At 50.9% G+C, this 17978-nt stretch overlaps 1 protein-coding gene across 1 annotated transcript in view; it reads left to right on the top strand.

Moving 5' to 3' along the window:
• The window catches only part of PHF21B (PHD finger protein 21B), a 37710-nt gene extending 29259 nt beyond the window's left edge, over positions 1 to 8451 (top strand). Inside the window, exons 8-13 of the mRNA XM_008580843.1 lie at positions 397 to 451; positions 2011 to 2033; positions 4034 to 4192; positions 5438 to 5513; positions 5835 to 5938; positions 7991 to 8451. Coding sequence (XP_008579065.1) covers positions 397 to 451; positions 2011 to 2033; positions 4034 to 4192; positions 5438 to 5513; positions 5835 to 5938; positions 7991 to 8209 — 636 coding nt within the window. The 3' untranslated portion in view covers positions 8210 to 8451. The remainder of the gene's footprint in view (positions 1 to 396; positions 452 to 2010; positions 2034 to 4033; positions 4193 to 5437; positions 5514 to 5834; positions 5939 to 7990) is intronic.
• The last annotated feature ends 9527 nt before the right edge of the window (positions 8452 to 17978 follow it).

Here is a 17978-nt window from a genome sequence, read left to right as displayed (position 1 = left end):
AGTGTTTGCCCCTGACGTGCGTGGAGGCCAGACGAGGTGGTGCCCAGAGACTAAGCCGTAGCCAGAGACCGTCCAGCAATGCGGTGCTGGGACTTAAAGCTGCTGGGCAGGGGCGCCTTGCCCCCTCCCATTAGCACGTTCCTGGGGAGAAATGGAATCTGGAATGAAATCCTCCTGCCCTTGTAAATTAAAGTCCAAAATTCTTGCCCCTCTCCATCCCTGTGTCCTTCTGCCCTGTATTTGTCCCTGTTTCTGCCTCTGGTAGGGGGTGTCCAGCCAGAGTCTGGAGCCCTGAGCAGGGAGCCCGTCCCTGGGTGGGTCCTTGGCAGGGGCAGCATAGCCAAGGAGAGACTCCAGATGATGGGGTTGTTTTGTTTTGATTTCTGTCCCCTGCAGAGGAAACGGCTGGCCTCCAACTATCTCAGCAACCCCCTGTTCCTCACAGCGAGAGGTAAGCACCAGCCGGGGCTCCGGGCTTCTGCCAGAGTTGCTCCTGGGCCTGGGCAGGGACTGGGCTCACCTACAGCGTCCCTCCTGCAGGTGGCAGCAGGCCTGAGCACCCGGGCCTGCCTGTCCACAGCAGTGATCACAGTTGCTTCCTGGTGGGCTACGCATTACAGCTCACAAGGCCCCTCCGCAGCCCGGCCTCTGTCCTCACGGCTCCTTTGAGGAGGAATAGGGCCAGTGGTGTGTGCTTCCACCTGACAAGTGCAGAAACTGAGGCTCAGAGCAGGAGGGCTGGCCAGGCTCACACAGAGGGCCCAGCACCCAGGGCTCCAGGCTGTCCTCCGCCCTACTCCTGGGGCAGTCCTGAGCACAGAACCAGGCCATGTGATGCCAAAGGCCACTGCGGCTGGACCCGCCCAGCGCAGGGCTGCCCTGGTAGGGGTGGGGATGCTGTGCTGGGGAGGAGCCTCCCACCTCCTGCTCCTCCTTGAAGCTCCCTCTGCAGCAGCCTGTGCCGCCACAGGTCCTGGATGTGGCCTGGGTGACCTCTGCCCATGGCACCCAGCCTGGGTGCTACTTGCTTCTAGACAGCACTGGAGAGAGCCTCTCTTCTCCCCTACACATGGGTGGTCTCAGACATCTCCTGGGCTGAGCTGGTGGCTCTCAGCCCACACCTTACCCACCCTCCTGTGCCTTCCCTGGGCATGGAGAGAGCACAGGTTGGATGTGAGGGTCCTGGGTTCTCAGCCAGCTCTGCCTCTGACTTGCTGCACAGCTGGGGCTAGACCTTCCCCTCTGGGCCTCGGGCTCCTTCTGCACAAGATGTTGGGCCAAGTCTTTGGCAAAGGCTCCCGGCTCCAGCGGGCTGGGATCTGGCTGGGCCCCACTCTCCTCTGCCAGCCTTGCTCCTTTGCGAGACCTCAGGGGAGCCTCACCCATGAATACAGCCAGCAACAGGGGGTCACTTGTTATCTTCAGTTAGACTAATGTAAATAGTCCGAAGGGCAGAGAATGACTGTCGTCTTCTTGGGATTCTGTGTAGCTTTCAACACATCACAACCCTCCCTGGGCCTTGGTTGACTGATCTATAAAGTGGGCCCGTAGTTGCCTGCTTCTCAGAGCTGACATAGTGACGCAGGGTGAGCGGGATGCCACCCCGAGAGCTGTTGAGTTGGTGCAGACACAGGACCTGCTCTTCCGCTGGACGGCATTGTTTGCTAGAATGCGAGTGGGTTGCAGCCGAAAAGAGTTGAAGATAAGCCACTTTGAGGGGTCCCTGGATCAATGGTTCCCTCCACTGGGCAGCTACTACCACCATGGTCCCCAGGGAGCCCAGGGGCTACAACGAGCCTGTTCCCATGGTGGCTCCTGCTGTGCCAGGGCAGAGACCTTTACTCCTGTCATGCCCTGGGGCGAGAATTCAGGTGCCACTGGGGCCTTGTGATACTTCCGTCATGCCCTGGAGCGAGAACCCCTGCCACACTAGGCCTCATGGACTCCAGTCCTGATCTGTGCTCCTCTGATGCCCACTAACATGTTCTCCACCCTTCTTCCCTGTGCTAGCCACTGAGGACCCCTGCTGGAAGGTACGTGTCCCCTCTTCACACCTGGGGGGTGGGGAATGTTTTCAATCCAGGCCAGGTAGGGTGCCTTCTGGGAAGAGGGCGGGGCACCTGAGTAGAGCAGAGGGCCTTCGGGCTCCACCCTCGGTGCCCAGAGCTCTGCACAGCACCCAGTCCACTTCCAGCCTGCCAGGCAGCATCGGGCACCCCACAGGGCTCAGCACAGTGCCGAGGATGCAGGGACCCTGGGAGCCACGGAGGCCCCGCTGGAAGCAGCCAATACTATGTGCCCCCTGGTCTCTACTGTGCCTCTGCCAGCCCTGCTGTATGACCCGGGGCAGAGCTGGCCCTCTCTGGTCCTCTGCTGCCCACACTGAGGGGGCCTGGACTTGGTCATCCCCGGGGTCTTGCCCCACACGCCCACATTTCTGTGATCCTGTGAGAACACCCCACCCATACACACACCACATCCCTGTTTCCCAGGACATTGGCTGCTCATTCATGGGCATGGCCTCAGAATTTACTCAGCATTTTTCTTTACTAAATTTCTGATCTAATTCTAAAAGAATGTTCTGGTCCCTACATGCCTGTAATTGTCAAGCCTCTAAGAAGCAATTGGTGATTGGTTTCAGTCAACTCCAGTTAGGCCGTATTGTTCTCCACAGTGACCCTGCCATGGCACAGATTGGTGCTGGTGGGCCTGGCAGTTTTTGTCTATGGACACTCCATGCTCAGCCAGGGTGGGCAAGGAGACAGGAGACCCCTGGAGCCTGAGCTCTGCCCCCCCAGAGCCCACAGTGGAGGGGACTTGGCTTCCAGGCAGGAGACCAGATGCTGCTCCAGCTTGCTGTGTGATCTGGGCCAGCTACCTCACCCTCCCTGCACCTCTGAACTGAAATGAGGGATGTGGACAGGGGTCTCTGTGGCCTTGTCTGAGGCTGCCTCCCCCTCCTGCAGGGACATCTCTAGTATTCAGTGTGCTTGTGGCATGAGCCATCCCATGAGCGCCCTCTGGTCTCTTCCAGCTCTGAAGTTGGAAGAAGCTGTTGGCACACGGATTGAAAATAGCTGTGACTTGCAAGAAGGGCTTCTGGTGGGTGATGGGAAATCGCTCAGGTTTTGCAGGACCCGGGAAGTGTGGAATTGTGCAAACCCCTTCCTCACTCGTAGTGCTGTCCACAGTGCAGTGCTGGCGGTAAAGGTAGTGAGCTCCCTGTCCCTGGAGGCGTGTAAGTAGAGGCTGAACAATCAAGTGGTGATGACTCTGTAGAAGGGACATTTGAAGTTCCTGCATTCCAAGGAAAGGGGGAAGCCCTTTACTGTGCTCCCGCACAGACCTGGCACGAACTGGCACTTTCTGTCCTCTATCTTGTTGAGTCCTCCCAACAACCCATGGGGCAGGTGTCCCATGTTACCGATAAGGAAACAGGAGTGCGGTCACTCACCCAGGATCTGGGGGATCCCAGGTTAGATTCACATGCTGTTAAGAGGATTTCGGGTGCTGCTGCCAGAGAACCGAGGAACACAGGTGTCTTGTCCCAGGCCACAGCCTCCTTCCCCATGGCGTGTAGACATGAGGAACGTGTTGAAGGGCAGCGTGTGAACATTGGCTGGGCCTCGCTCCCAAAATATGGGCCTCAGGGACAATTCAGACCCCAAGGGGGACTGTTTCTTAGGCCACTGCAGGACACCCTTCCCTGTCACCCACACCTGGAGGCCACGTCATAGCAGGAAACCATCAGGATACCAGAGCCATGCCATGCCCAACTCCAATGTGCAGTGATCCCAGCCCCTAGTAAATGTGGCCCGGTCCGTGCCCTGGAATCCTGTGCGTCAGAGGCAGCTCCTCCTCCTCTTGGGGTCCAGGCTTGTCCCCACACTGTCGCCCTCTGGGTGTTTATCCCTCTTTCTCCTTAGAGCTGCTGAGAAGCGTTGGCAGAAGAGCTGGGTCATAAGCAGGTTGGAACGGCAGCTGCCTGGGCCCGGGCCCCAGCTGACCCACCTCCCGCCTCCTTCTCTTTCAGAATGAGATCACCCACGACGAGCACTGTGCCGCCTGCAAGAGAGGAGCCGGCCTGCAGCCCTGCGGCACCTGCCCGGGGGCCTACCACCTTGGCTGCCTGGACCCGCCCCTCAAAACGGCGCCCAAGGGCATGTGGCTGTGCCCCAAGTGCCAGCAGAAGGTATGCACCTGGCACAGCATTTGAGGCAGCTTCCTGGGGATCCCCACCATTGGCAGAGACGGGGGGCAGAAGGGGCTGAAAAGAGGCTTGGGTATAAAACAGGCTTCTCAGCCTCGGCACAGTTGACATTTTGGGCTGGGTGATCCTTCCTGTGGGTCGCTGTCCTGTGTGTTGTGGGCTCTGTAGCAGCATCTCTGTCCTCTACCCATGAGAAGCTAATAGTGGCTTCTCCTAATAATGGTCTTTTTAAAACCTGAATCTTGCTTTGAGAAATCTAGTCTAAGGAATTAATCCAGATATGGATAAAGTTTTATGCACAAAGAAGCCCCATACCTTTTACTTACAAAAGGGAAGAGATGGAAATGGTCTAATGTCCCAACGACAAGATGACAAAATAAACTCCAGCACCGCACTCAGTGGGGTATTATGGATTCATTGAAAATGACTTCTTACACACTTTGCATTTCTTTGGAACTTGTTCACTATATGGAATTAAGTTATAAAAATAAAAGACAGGCTTTCCAGCTGCTGTATAGTTTAGTAATCCTCCATCTGAGAAAAACTGTGTGCACAATTAAAAACCAGGGAGAACATGCTGTGGTGTTGCTACCGCGCGTAGCTGGCAGCAGCAAGGCTTCGTTCAGGAGTGTGCTTCCCATGGCGGTATTACTCCTGAAATCAGGGGTTACCTTTATTTCAAACAGCGTTAACTGTCGTGAGTCCCTATCATTGGGTTTTATGGGGACCGGGGGAGGTGGATATGGTGGGCTGGGTGCCGCTGTAGGGGCCAGCGGCTCCGCGTTGTCACAGCTATTTGAGGAGATGCAGAAAGGAAACCAGATCGCATCCCCACTTCAGCACGATAATTGGGCTTTCTTGTCCCTGGCTTGCCTGGGGCTGGCTGCTCTCAGGTCCCCTGGACATGGGAAGAAGACAACTGATCATCCATTCATTTGAAAACTGTTTGAGGCTGCTCCATTCCTGGCTCTGTCCAAGGCCCTGGTGATGAGCAGGGAGAGAGGCCCAGAAGGTTCCTGCCCTTGTGGAGCTGATCTTACTGAGCAGCTTCTGTGAACCAGGCCATGGGCAGGTGTGACCACCATCCCTTGGTCACAGTGGAGGAACTTGTGGCCCCAAAAGGGCCTGCCTCCCCCAGGATTACAGAGCCAGGCGCAGCCAGTCCCGCAAGTGGCAGGGCCTGTCCACTTTCTCATTTCTCCATCTGCCCCCTCCTGCCCCTGCCAGGCCTTAAAGAAAGACGAGGGTGTGCCCTGGACCGGGATGCTGGCCATTGTGCACTCCTACGTCACCCACAAGACAGGTAAGGCATCCTTGGGGGGGGGGGGCAGCAAAGGGCACCTCGTCCCCCGTCCATCCTCCCCATGCAGGCCTCTGGCTTCACTTTGTGGGAGGCTGGGTGGGTCTAGGCTCTTCCAAGCCCGAACTCGGAAAAGAGGGGCCCTGGGACTGCTCCTGTGTATAGGGCAGTTGCTGCTGAGGGGAAGCATCTCCAGGCCCCGTGCATCTAGCCAGGTCCACTGGCTCCTACAGGAGGATGGCATGGGCCTCAGTTCCAGCTCTCCCTATGGCCCAGCCACTACTTACTGGCCCTTCCCAGTGGGACCTGTCCTTCCTTTCCTAGTCAAAGAAGAAGAGAAGCAGAAGTTGCTGCAACGAGGCAGTGAGCTGCAGAACGAGCACCAGCAGCTGGAGGAGCAGGACCGGCGGCTGGCCTTGGCAGTGAAGGTACACACTGGGGGTAGGCAGGGTTCTGCCCTTAGAACCACCAGATGTAGGTCCAGACCTTTATTGTCTGGTTACTGAGGCCCAGGAAGAAAACAGGCTCACCAGGCATCACTCAGCCAGTCAGTAGGTGGAGAACATAGCTCTGTGACTCACTCAACAAATATTTCTCAAGCAATTTAGAACATCCTGGCTCTGCCTCTTCTCAGCTCTGTGACCTTGGCAAGCCACTGACCTCTGAACCTCGGTTTTCTCTTGTGTAAAGTGAACATAATTCCTCCTCTGTAGGGTAATGATAGACAAGATGATGAAGATGGTGATGGTGATAATGATGGTGATGGTGATGTTGATGATGGTGATGGTGGTGGGGATGGTGGTGATCATGATGTTGATGATGGTGGTGGTGATGGTGGTGATGGTGATGGTATGATGACAGTGATGATGGTGGTGATGGTGATGATGGTAATGATGGTGGTGGTGATGGTGGTGATGATCATGGTTACAGTGGTGATGGTGGTGGTGGTGGTGATGGTAATGGTGGTGATGGTGATGGTGGTGGTGATGATGGTAGAGGTGATGGTGGTAATGGTGATTGTGATGATGATGGTGATGGGGGTGATGGGGGTGGTGGTGATAATGGTCATGATGGTGGTGATGGTGGTGGTGGTGGTGATGGTAGAGGTGATGGTGGTGGTGGTGGTGATGGTGGTAATGGTGATTGTGATGATGGTGATGATGGGGGTGATGGTGGTGGTGGTGATAATGGTCATGATGGTGGTGATGGTGATGATGGTGGTGATAGTGATGATGGTGGTGGTGGTGATGGTGGTGGTGGTGGTGATGGTGGTAATGGTGATTGTGATGATGGTGATGATGGTGATGGTGGTGATGATGATGGTGATGGTGGTGATGATGATGATGGTGATGGTGATGATGGTGGTGATGGTGGTGATCGTGATGATGGTGGTGATGGTGGTGATCGTGATGATGATGGTGATGGTGGTGGTGATGATGGTGGTGATGATGATGGTGATGGTGGTGATGGTGATGGTATGATGACGGTGATGATGGTGGTGATGGTGATGATGATAGTGATGGTAATGATGGTGGTGGTGATGGTGGTGATGATCGTGGTTACAGTGGTGATGGTGGTGGTGGTGGTGATGGTAATGGTAATGATGCTGGTGATGCTGGTGATGATGATGGTGGGGATGGTGATGGTGGTGGTGATGGTGATGGTGATGGTGGTGGTGATGATGGTAGAGGTGATGGTGGTAATGGTGATTGTGATGATGATGGTGATGGGGGTGATGGTGGTGGTGGTGGTGGTGGTGATAATGGTCATGATGGTGGTGATGATGATGTGATGGTGGTGGTGATGATGGTGGTGGTGGTGATGGTGATGGTGGTGATGGTGATGGTGGTGATCGTGATGATGGTGGTGATGATGATGGTGATGGTTATGGTGATGATAACAGCAGTGCTGGGCTCTGGGAAGGCTCTGTAAATGCAGTATCTCATTTAGTCCCCTTGAGAACTCTATGAAGGGGCTCTGTGATTATTCCTATTTTAGTTTTGTAAACAGTCTTAGGGAGGTTGTTATTTGCCTGAGCAGCATTTGAAGTAGAGCAGACTGACATGATGTGTATGGGCATCAGTCTTTACTTCTTTTCCATATTGCCAGAAAAGGACAGGAAAGGCTGGAAAAGGACAGGCCACACAGAACGCAGGAGAAAGGGCAGATGACTGGCCGGTGGCCAGAGGTCTTCCATAGCTGCTGCATTCCACCATCAGGAGGAGGGAGTCATGGTCAGACAGAAAGCCTCACAGCCGAAAGGGGAACATCCCCCACGCTGCTGCACAAGTACACATTTTGTAGCCCTGGGTCTGGCTGCTATTTAATTCCATGTTTTGCTGCTGTCTCATTTCTTTAAGGTCGCTGCAGTGGAGGGGAGGAGAGGCTTTGGGAGAGAGGGCCAAGGGGATTGCTGCCTCAGGATGCCTGCAGAGCTGAATTCTGAGACCCTTCTCTCTGACCCCTTCTGCCCCCAACAGAAATGCCTGGAGCTTAAGACGAGCCTGCTGGCCCGCCAGAGGGGTACCCAGTCATCCCTGGACCGCCTCCGGAGCCTTCTGAGACTGATACAGGGCGAGCAGATGCTCCAGGTCACCATGACGACCAGCAGCCCTGCCCCACTGCTGGCTGGGCCCTGGACCAAGCCCCCAGCAGCAGCCATGCACTCCGCCTTCCAGCACCCCCCGGGCCACAACTGACCCCACGGGACCTGCCTTCACACCCATGGACAGTTACAGGGACCCTGTTTATGCGACCTGGGGGTTCTGTCGGCCTTAATTCACAAACACTGAATTTTAGACAAAAATAAAACCAGACAGAGACAGAGGAGAGAAGGAAGAAGGATCTGGGCAGGAGTCCCAGGGCTGGGACCGGGTGAGGTTAGAGACCTGCACCCTTCACATTCAGAGGGGATGCCCAGAAGCCAGGTGGGGGTGTGACAGGCCTAGGGAATGTAGGCAGCCCCCACTCATGGCTGCCCGGACCTCCAGCTTCCAGACCCAGCCCTCTCCATGGCCTCATGCTGCCCCCATGGGAGAAGGAGGCTGAGGCGTGGAGGGGAAGCCAGTACCCTGCACAGTGTCCATGGAAGGGAAGGTAGCAGCAGGGCACGGAAACAGAGCTGAGTAGCAGGGGTAGCGGGCTGAGTGCCCGGCCAGGAGTGGGTAGAAGCCTAGGTAGTTTGCCACCTGCTCTTGGGGCACAGGGGCGCCCCGGGCCTGGGGCATCCCTGCCATCCAGAGCCGGGGCCCCTTTCCCTCAGTGTTACCAGGGCTGAAAGGAACTCTGCGCGGCGCGTCCCCAGGTGCCTGTGCTGGGCCTTCCAGGGTCACCTCCTTCCTGTTGCTAGCCTTTGGGACTCATTTTGCTCTCGAAGTATTCTTCTGATGGAAATTCTGGGCAAGATGGAGCCACAGCCATGCAGGGAGGCTTTGGCAGTTTTTCTGTTTGGAGCTGAATCCTTCAACTTACGACTGAAGCCTTTTATTTCCTCCTTTCGAAGAGCCCATAAGTATTCCACTCCTCCTCTCTTGCCAGTACAGACACTATGCCAAAAAATAACTTTCCATTTTTGTACGGCGTTTTTATTGTACGTATTTAATGTGAAGGGGACACCCGCTCACTTCTTTTTCTGCTTTTAGTCGTCTCTGCTTCACGGTACGAATGGGAAAACGTCCCCTTGGGGAGGCTGGCCAAACTGGGGAGATCCAGGGGTTTTTTAAAGAACTGGGGTGGAGGGTGGGGGGAGGAAGAACGGACGGTGGCCTCGGGAGGGTTTGGTCTTCAAAGACTCGAGCGTCCCCTTTTCTTGCTGTCTCCTTGCGTTAGCAGAGAGCCGAGGGTCTCATGCCTCTAGCCAGGGCTGCTGCATCCCCAGGGGACCATGCTGGCTCCTCACGCCCACCAGCTTCTCCAGTCCCGAGGGACTTAGCACAACAGGATAAGCGCACAGGAGCCACAGGGCTCCCGCCCTGAGCATATCACACGGTGCCGAATTGCATTGAACACGCGTGTGCGTGTGCACGTGGCCATGCCCACAGCCAGCGCGCACGCACACGCAGGTGCAGAGCAAGGAGGGGGCCGGAACCGCCACGGACTGCCACGGCCCTCCTGTCATTTTCACGACTCCGGGAGAAACTGTGCTGTACGATACAGATCTATTTTAATACACTTAACACTGGGTTAAACAAGATTTTTATATTCTTTTATTGAGCAAAGTGAACTGTGCGAGGCACACGTGCTATATATTGGTTACTGTCTATGCCAGTGATGCATTACCGCGTGGCTTGCGATGTACGTCTTCAGGTTCCTTTTATGTTGGTTTGTTTTTCTTCTCGGATGGATCGAGTTAAATGTTTAAAAACTGTAATGGGAGGATATGAAAGGTTGGACCCGGGAGGGGTAGCTGCCGATGTGTCTTGAGACTGTTAGTTTTTTTGGACCAAGGAGGACCGTCCAGTGGATAGTGAGGATAGAGAAAAAGTGTTTGTCTTAAATATGCCAATGTAGTTTTCCTTCTGTATGATGCATTAAACTCCATTGATGATTTCAAAGCCCCGTGGTTGTGGAGTCCTTTCCTTCAGCGGAGAGGCCCCTGGAAGTGCCCGGGGCAGCCAGGTGATCATTGGAGAGGCGGGAAATCAGGGTCCTGTTCCTACCCAGGGAGGGAGGGAGGCAGGTGAGAGCTCACGGTGCCCTCCAACGTGGGTCCCCCCTGCAGCCCCCAGAGGTAGCAGGTGTGCCTGTTAGGGCCAGGATTGATGGCAGGAAGACAGAAACCCGCCAGGCCAGTCACTGCAGAACCCAGGGGCACGCCCGCCTGCTCCCTCGCTCCGTGGGTCCTGCTTCTCTGCGTGTCGATGTCACTGCTCTTTCTGCTTCCCAGGCAGGGAGGCACACGAGCTCCCACAGCCACCCTGGGCTTACTCCTCAGCCTTTCAAGAGAGCAGCCAAACGGGGGAGTCAGACCCTGAGTCCTAGCTCCTGACACTGTGCAGAGGGCCGCTGATTGGCCCAGAGGGTCAGGGCACACCCCTGGACAGGCAGCTGTGGCCAGTGTGGTGTCAAATGCTGAAATGACTGCACACTGGAGTCCAGGGAACAGAGAGGCGGGAGGGTGGGCACCCAGCAGGGCCCGCCACAGTGCCATCCAGATTCACAGTTTGCCCAGGGGCACGCAGCTGCGAGGCCCAGATCTCAAGTGGGCTCTGCCTGCCCCACTGCACACACTCCCTCCCTCTGCCCACCTGAACAGTCTTCACGGCCTCATCCCAGGTGCCCTGAGCGGGTGCTGGTTCCCCTGAGTGTCCCTCAAAAGACCTGCTCATACTCAGCACCCCCGAATTTACTCCTGTAAATTACTCCTCCAGAACTGCCCAGCTCAGGGTCAGTAGTGACCACCCGTGACCAAACCCAGTGGGTGCTCTTGGTCATCCCCTGGACCTCTCAGGGCCACGTGACACATCGACCACACCTCCTATTGCAGGAGGTTCCCAGGACCCCCGCCCCTGTCTTGTGGCTCCCTTCTCTCTGTCCCAGGTTTTCCTCTCTCCTGTCTGATAACTCTGTGCATTCAGGAGGCCCCAGGTCTCCGCTCCCAGCTCTGCTCTCTCTTCCTGAATTCCTTGGCTGACCTTGTCTCGCCTCCTGGCTTTTTGTCCCTCTGCTGGTGGCTGTCTACAGCTGGCTCTGCTGACTGGCAGCAGGTGTCTCAAACTCCACATGGTCTCCACCAGGCCAGCCCCTCCGGCACCTTCCCCAGCTCAGACTTCCTGATATGAGGGCCAGCACCCCAGAGTCACCCTTGGCGCCTCCCTGTCACTCTCCTCACCAGGGTGTTGGCAAATCCAGCAGCTCCAGCATCACTTTGGTCTCAGCTCCAGTGTCTCACCTGGATTACTGCAGCCTCTTCTCAACCCAGCAGCTGGCGGGGCGGTGACTGTTAATCCTGCTGCTGCTCCCCCTCCATTTGGCAAAAGCTAAAGTCCTTACTTTGCTTACCTTCCTGGTGGTCTCCAGGGCCACAAAGCCCAGCATGCTCTGGCCTCTTTGGTTCATTTCCTGCTCCTCTCCACTGTACTGGCCACCGCAGGGCCTTTGCACGTGCTGTGGCCCGCCCAGCCTGCTTCTCCCCAGCTGTCTCTCTGACTGGCCCCCTGCCTTGCTGCAGGACTGGACCTTGACCACAGTCCGCACTCAGTGCAGCGTTCTCAGCCACCTCGCCAGGACTTCAGCATTGCCATCCCTCTTCCCTGAGACTTTTTACAACCTATTATAACGTTCCATTTATGCTTTCTTCTGTGTGTCTCAGGAAGGCAGGCGGTTGCTCAGTTCTTCTCACCAAATCCCAGTGTCTGGAACACACCTGCATACGGTGCTCACTATAAATATTTGTGGAGTAAATGCAGGAGCCTTTTGAGGGTCAGAGCTGCGGGCCTCCGGGCTGCCTTGTCCTAGTTCAGGGCCCTCCCCGGGGGATCCTCTCCCCCAGCCCAGCTGCCGGGTCCAGCTGCCAGGTGAGGCTGGCCGGGCGGCTGAGCAAGCTGAGACCTGAAAGTGACGGAGCTTCCCGAGATCCCACAGTGTCTGACTGGGTGCACCTGGACCCCACCTGGTCCTTGTCCTCAAATCCACCACTGAGAGACAGGGCCTGGGGGCAGTGCATGTGGATTAGCCCCTCGACTGTGTCAGGCATTCCCTCCAAAGCACCCCTCATGGCTCTGCTACTCCACCCCAGTGTCAGGAGCTCCCTCCCTCCCTCCCAGGGAAGCCCCCTCCAGGGGACATCTTGGTCATTAGAAACGGGGTCCCAAAGCGTGCAGATGTCTGCCACTTGAAGCTACTTGCACCCTACCCCTCAGCACCCATGTGACCCTGCACCAGGACAGCCCTCAGGTTGGGACAGTGGTCACTGCACCTCCATCTGACCCAGCCCCTGGGGAGCAGGGGCCAAGCTCAGGGTCAGGAGACCCCAGGGCAGGCCATCGGGATGGCTACCCAGAGGCCTCCTGCTCATGCAGCTGCGGTGAAGAGGACTCACTCCTTCCCAGAGGGCTCTGACCACTGGGACACTGGCTTAATTTCCTGGGACGGCTGTAACGAAGAACCACAGACTGGGTGGCTTAAACAACAGAAATGTATCATCTCAGTTCTGGAGGCAGAACTCTGCTCTTTCACCAGGCTGTGGTGTTTTGTTAGAGGAGCACAAATGGACTTAGGCAAACCCATAACAAACACATTTCCTTGGGCTGCCTGAAATCTGCTTCTCTGTGGCTTGTGCTCTCTGGAACCCTCACAGCTGCCCCATCTGCCCCTCTGCCCCGCATGGCCTGCAGGGTAGGTTGGCTATAATGAAATACCTTAAACTAGGTAATTTATAAACAACAAATTTCTTTCGCAGTGTTGAGCCTGGGAAGTACAAGGTCAAGGCGTAGGCAGATTCTGAGTCTGGTGAGGGCTTGCTCCTTAGAGATGGCACCATGTTGCTGCATCCTCGCATGGCAGAGGGCGAAAGGGACAAACAGGCTCCCATTGATAAGGGCACTAACCCCATTCATGAAGGTGGGGCTCTTATGACCTGATCACCTCCTAAAGGCCCACCTCTTAATACTGTTGCACTGGGGATTAAGTTTTGATGTGAACTTTGGAGGGGCACATTCAGACCACTGTACGGGGACGGGCATTTCTGCACTCCTGGTAGTCAGAGCTGCCCTGGGAAGCAGTGCTCTGCTCCCATTTCACAGAGGAGTCAATGAGGCTCGGCAAAGTAGCCCAGCTGGGATTCAAGTCCATACTCACCTGATCCCAATCTCCCTTCCTCCACCACACCAGATTGGATTATGCCCTCCCACGACCATGAGGGCGGGTCTTCTTCATTCAGTCTACAAATTCAAATTCTAATCTCTCTACAAACACCCTCACAGACACACCCAGAAATAATGCTTCAGCTGAGCAAGTTGACACATAGAATTAACCATCACAGTAAGTATCTACCCATAAACTGTAGGGTCTGGCATGTGACCTATGACAAAACAATACAAACACCCCATCCCTGAGCCAAGTTGATTTAATAAAGAATGGGCCACTTGACTCAAGCCAGGCCAGCAAGACGCCTCTCCAAGAATTGCACTGGGAGCCTTAGGAGAGAAGCATCCAGCACTAAAGAAAGGCCCATAAGAGCCTGGAGCATCTGGGGACCATCTCTGTTATTTTTTTAAAAAACCTTATCAATTGTTTAAAGCCCCCGTTCCCTCTGCATACCCACTCCCCAGCCTCAGCCTATCTGCAGCCCCAGGGGTGTTTCCTGCTTGCCAGTGACTGTGGACCAGCTCTGGCCAGGCAACTCTGCAAACCCAGCCATTCAGAGGGCGGCAGCCACACTTTCTCCAAAGAGGTCTGAGTCCCAGACTTGAGAGGGGGTTCCTCTTCCAAATTCTTCCTTCCTTGGGTATTCTCATGCAGCCCTAGGTATTCCTTAGAGATTACTTTCTACCCTCATAGTTATTACCCTGTTAGCTACTAATTGTTTATACTAAACTTTTCTTTTCAAATTATTGCGTGGTTCCTGATTGAACCCTAGCTGACATACCTTATATCCTGAAAACTTACTAAATCTTCTTATTTGTTCTGGTAGCTGTTTTTTAGATCCTTTAGGGTTTACCACATAAACAATTATATCATCTGCAAGTAGAGTCAGTTTTACTTCTTTCTCTCTAATTTTTATGCCTATTATTTTTCTTGCCTTATTGCAATAGCCAGGACCTCTAATACAATTTTGAATGAAAGTGGTGAGACTGAGCATCCTTGTCTTGATTCTGATTTTAGGGGGACAGTTTCAATAATTTGACCATTAAATAAGTTACTTAGTAGATTGAAGTTCCCTTCCATTCTTAGTTTGCTCAGATCTTTACAAAATCAAAAATCATTTTTAAATGTGTTCTTTTTTCTTTTCTTTTGGTAGCTGGCTGGTACAGGGACGGGCCCTGGGCCTTGTTTTTTTATCAGCACCACATTCTAACCAACTGAGCTAACCAGCCAGCCCCTTGTTTTTAAATTTTGTCAAATGCTTATACTACATCCGTTTTTTAAACAATCTGGGCATCTCTTTTATTCTGTAAATATGGTGTTTTATATTTATCTTCAAATGTTAAACCAACCTTGACATTCCTGGAATAAATTCTACTTGGTCATGGTATAGTAAAAATTGCCTTATTTGATTTGCTAATATAAGTATTTTATATTTTTATTTATGAGGAATGTTGATCTATAGACTGCTTTTCTTTGCAATGTCTTTGTCAGATTATGGTATTAAACAAATTAGAAATGTCCTATTTTCTGAAAGAGGATCTTTATATATGTTAGAATTTACCAGTGAAGCTGTCTGGGTCAGGAGTTTTACTTATGGGAAGGTTTTTTTTTTTTTTATTTTGAAAATTTCAAAATTTTCAATGTGTTTAACATACAGGGCTATTCAAATATTCTATTTCATTCCTTTGGGTATATACCCAGAAGTGGGATAGCTGGGTTGTATGGTAGATCTATCTGTAGTTGTTTGAGACACTTCATACTGTTTTCCATAATCACTGTACTAATTTACAGTCCTACCAACTGTAAATTAAAAGAGTTCCCCTTTCTCTGCATCCTTGCCAGCATTTGTTGTTCTGTCTTTTTGATTATGGCCAGTCTAACTGGGGTGAGATGGTATCTTAATGTGGTTTTGATTGGCATTTCCCTGATGACTAGTGATGTTGAGTGTTTTTCAAGTACATGTTGGCCATTTGTGTGTCTTCCTTCAAAAAACGTTTGTTCAGCTCTTTTGCGCATTTTTTAATTGGTTTATTTGGGTTTTTTTTGCTCTGTAGTTGTATGAGTTCCTTGTATATTCTGGATATTAGTCCCTTGCAGATGTATGGTTTGGAAACATCATGTTGAAAGGATACATACACTCCCCAGGTTCCTCACAGCTCTATTTATAATAGGCAAGATATGGAACCAACCTAAATATTCATCAATGGATAACTGGATAAGTAAGATGTGGTATATATGCACAATGGAATACTACTCAGCCATCAAAAAGAATGAAACTCTGCCATTTGCAGCAGCATGGATGAGCTTAGAGAATATTGTGTCAAGTGAAATAAGCCAGGCACAGAAAGAGAAATACCAAAAGTCCTCACTCATAAGTCAGAGCTAAGAGAGAAAGAAGGAAGGAAAGATCACAGTGGTGTGTTGAACTTGCAGAGGGAGAGAACAGATCTAGGGTTGCCAGGGCAGGGGTGGATGGTGGGGAGAGGGGCACTGGGAAGAGATTGGGTGGGGAACACATGAAATAAACGCATTTTGAAGTGGTGATAGCATTGATTTGCTCACCACATTGTGGGCATGGCTCCTGATGGTCAGCTCTCGACCCATGAATATGTATATTCAATAAAAAATTTTAAAAATATATATTCTATTTCACTTTGTGTCAGTTTTAGTAAGTTGAATTAGTCAAGGAATTTGTCATCTCATCTACATTGAATTTTGGTATAAACTTGTTCATAATACTTTTTATTATTATTTTACTATCTGTAGACTCTAAAGTGATAATTGCTTTTTCATTCTTAATTTGTGTTTTATTTCCTTGAGGCACTAAATTTTAATTTTATTAATTATAATTTAACATTAAAGAGTCACAATAATTGGTAATATCATGTTAAAGAAATAAAATTACATAGCAGCATGTGGGTAATAGCTACCATAATGGTACAGAGTCTATATTAAGCACATCCTACCTGAATCTTTCCCTAGGCAGGGTCTGCCTCCCTTCCACGAACCCTCAGGTTGACTCAAGATGTGGGCCACTGTCCACAGCACATTTCTGACCCTGAACTACACACATGGCCCCGAGCTATTTCAAATCTTGCCTGTGCCCATGTTTTCTGTTACTCTGAAAGAGCAGGTCTTCTTGGGTCCCCATAGGACTTGGTAGAGCTGGGTGATCATAGGAGCCAAGACCACCCGTGTCCATGGGCCTCTGGAGGACCCTCTCCCTAGTGCAGGACACTGACAACTTTATCTTGATCTGTCTATCTAGGGGTTCACAAATTTTATTTATCTTTTTGAATAACTAACTTTTGGCTTTGTTCTTTTTCTCTATTGGGTTTTATTTGTTGTCGTTGTTGATTTATGTTCTTTATTTTCCTCCCTTTTTCTTATTTGGGTTTACTTATATATTTCATTTTCTTAAGGTACAACACTAGTCATTGATTTTAGACTTTTTTCTTTCTTTCTTTTCTAATAGAAGCATTTAGATTTCCTTCCAGATACTGCATTAACTCTATTTCCCAAATGTTGATATGTTGCATTAGCATATATTCAGATTATTTTGAATTTGAATTCAAATTATTTTTTCACTTCCATTATGATTTTGTCTTTGACATGTGGATTATTTAGAAGTATGGTTCCTTTGTCTTTTTCTTTTTTAATTTTCATATGTTTTGGTTTTTCCTAGATATCACTTTTATTCCCAATTTTATTTCATTGTGATATTCACATGATTTTAATTCCTTTAAATTTACTGGGATTTCTTATATGTCCCAAAATTTTGTCTATATTAGTAATTGTGTCATGTGCACTTGAAAATAATGCATATTTTTCTGTTGTTGGGTGTAACATTGCATAAATAGCAATTAGTAGGTCAAGGTGGTTGATACTTTCATTCAGATTATATGACTTTACTTTTTGTCTAGTTGATCCTTTAATTGCTGAGAGAAGGGTGCAAAAATAAAATCTCCAACTATGATTTAGAAATGTCTGTTTATCCTTTTAATTCAGTTGTGTTTTCTTTTTTTCCTTCCTGTATTTGAAGTTCTATTATTAGATACATTCACGTTTACCATAGTTGTGTCTTCTAAATAAATTGACCATTTGATCATTATCAAAAGATCCTCTATGTCTGGTAATACTTTTTTGTCTTAAAGTCTATTTTATCTAATGCTTATACAGGCACCCTGGACTTTTCATGCTTACTGTGTGCTTGATATTTCTTTTTGTGCACATTTACCTTAAGCCTATCTTTATATTTAAAGTGCATGTAGTTAAGTCTTGCCTTTATATTCATTTTGACAAAATCTTGCCTCTTGATTGTACAGTTTAGCTCATTAACATTAGAGATAATTATTGATGTGGTTGGTAACTTTATTATGTTTTCTATTTGTCTCCTCTGGTTTCTCGTTCCCCTGTTTATCCATTCTTGCCTTCTCTTGGACTAAAAATTTTTTTTTATATAATTCAGTTTCAATTTTCAGCTATACCTTTTACTTATTATTTTATTGATTGATTGATTGATTGGTGGCTGGCCAGTATGGGGATCTGAACCCTTGACCTTCGTGTTATGACACCCTGCTCTAACCAACTGAGCTAACCAGCCAACCCTAGCTATACCTTTTTGCATTTTTTTTAGTAGTTGTTTTAGGGATTATAATATAC

The sequence above is a fragment of the Galeopterus variegatus genome, unplaced genomic scaffold, assembly GCF_000696425.1.
Source record: "Galeopterus variegatus unplaced genomic scaffold, G_variegatus-3.0.2 Scaffold2169, whole genome shotgun sequence".
NCBI classification, from domain to species: Eukaryota; Metazoa; Chordata; class Mammalia; order Dermoptera; family Cynocephalidae; genus Galeopterus; species Galeopterus variegatus.
Note: the sequence above shows the minus strand (reverse complement) of the source record. Positions and strands in the feature narration are given on the sequence as shown.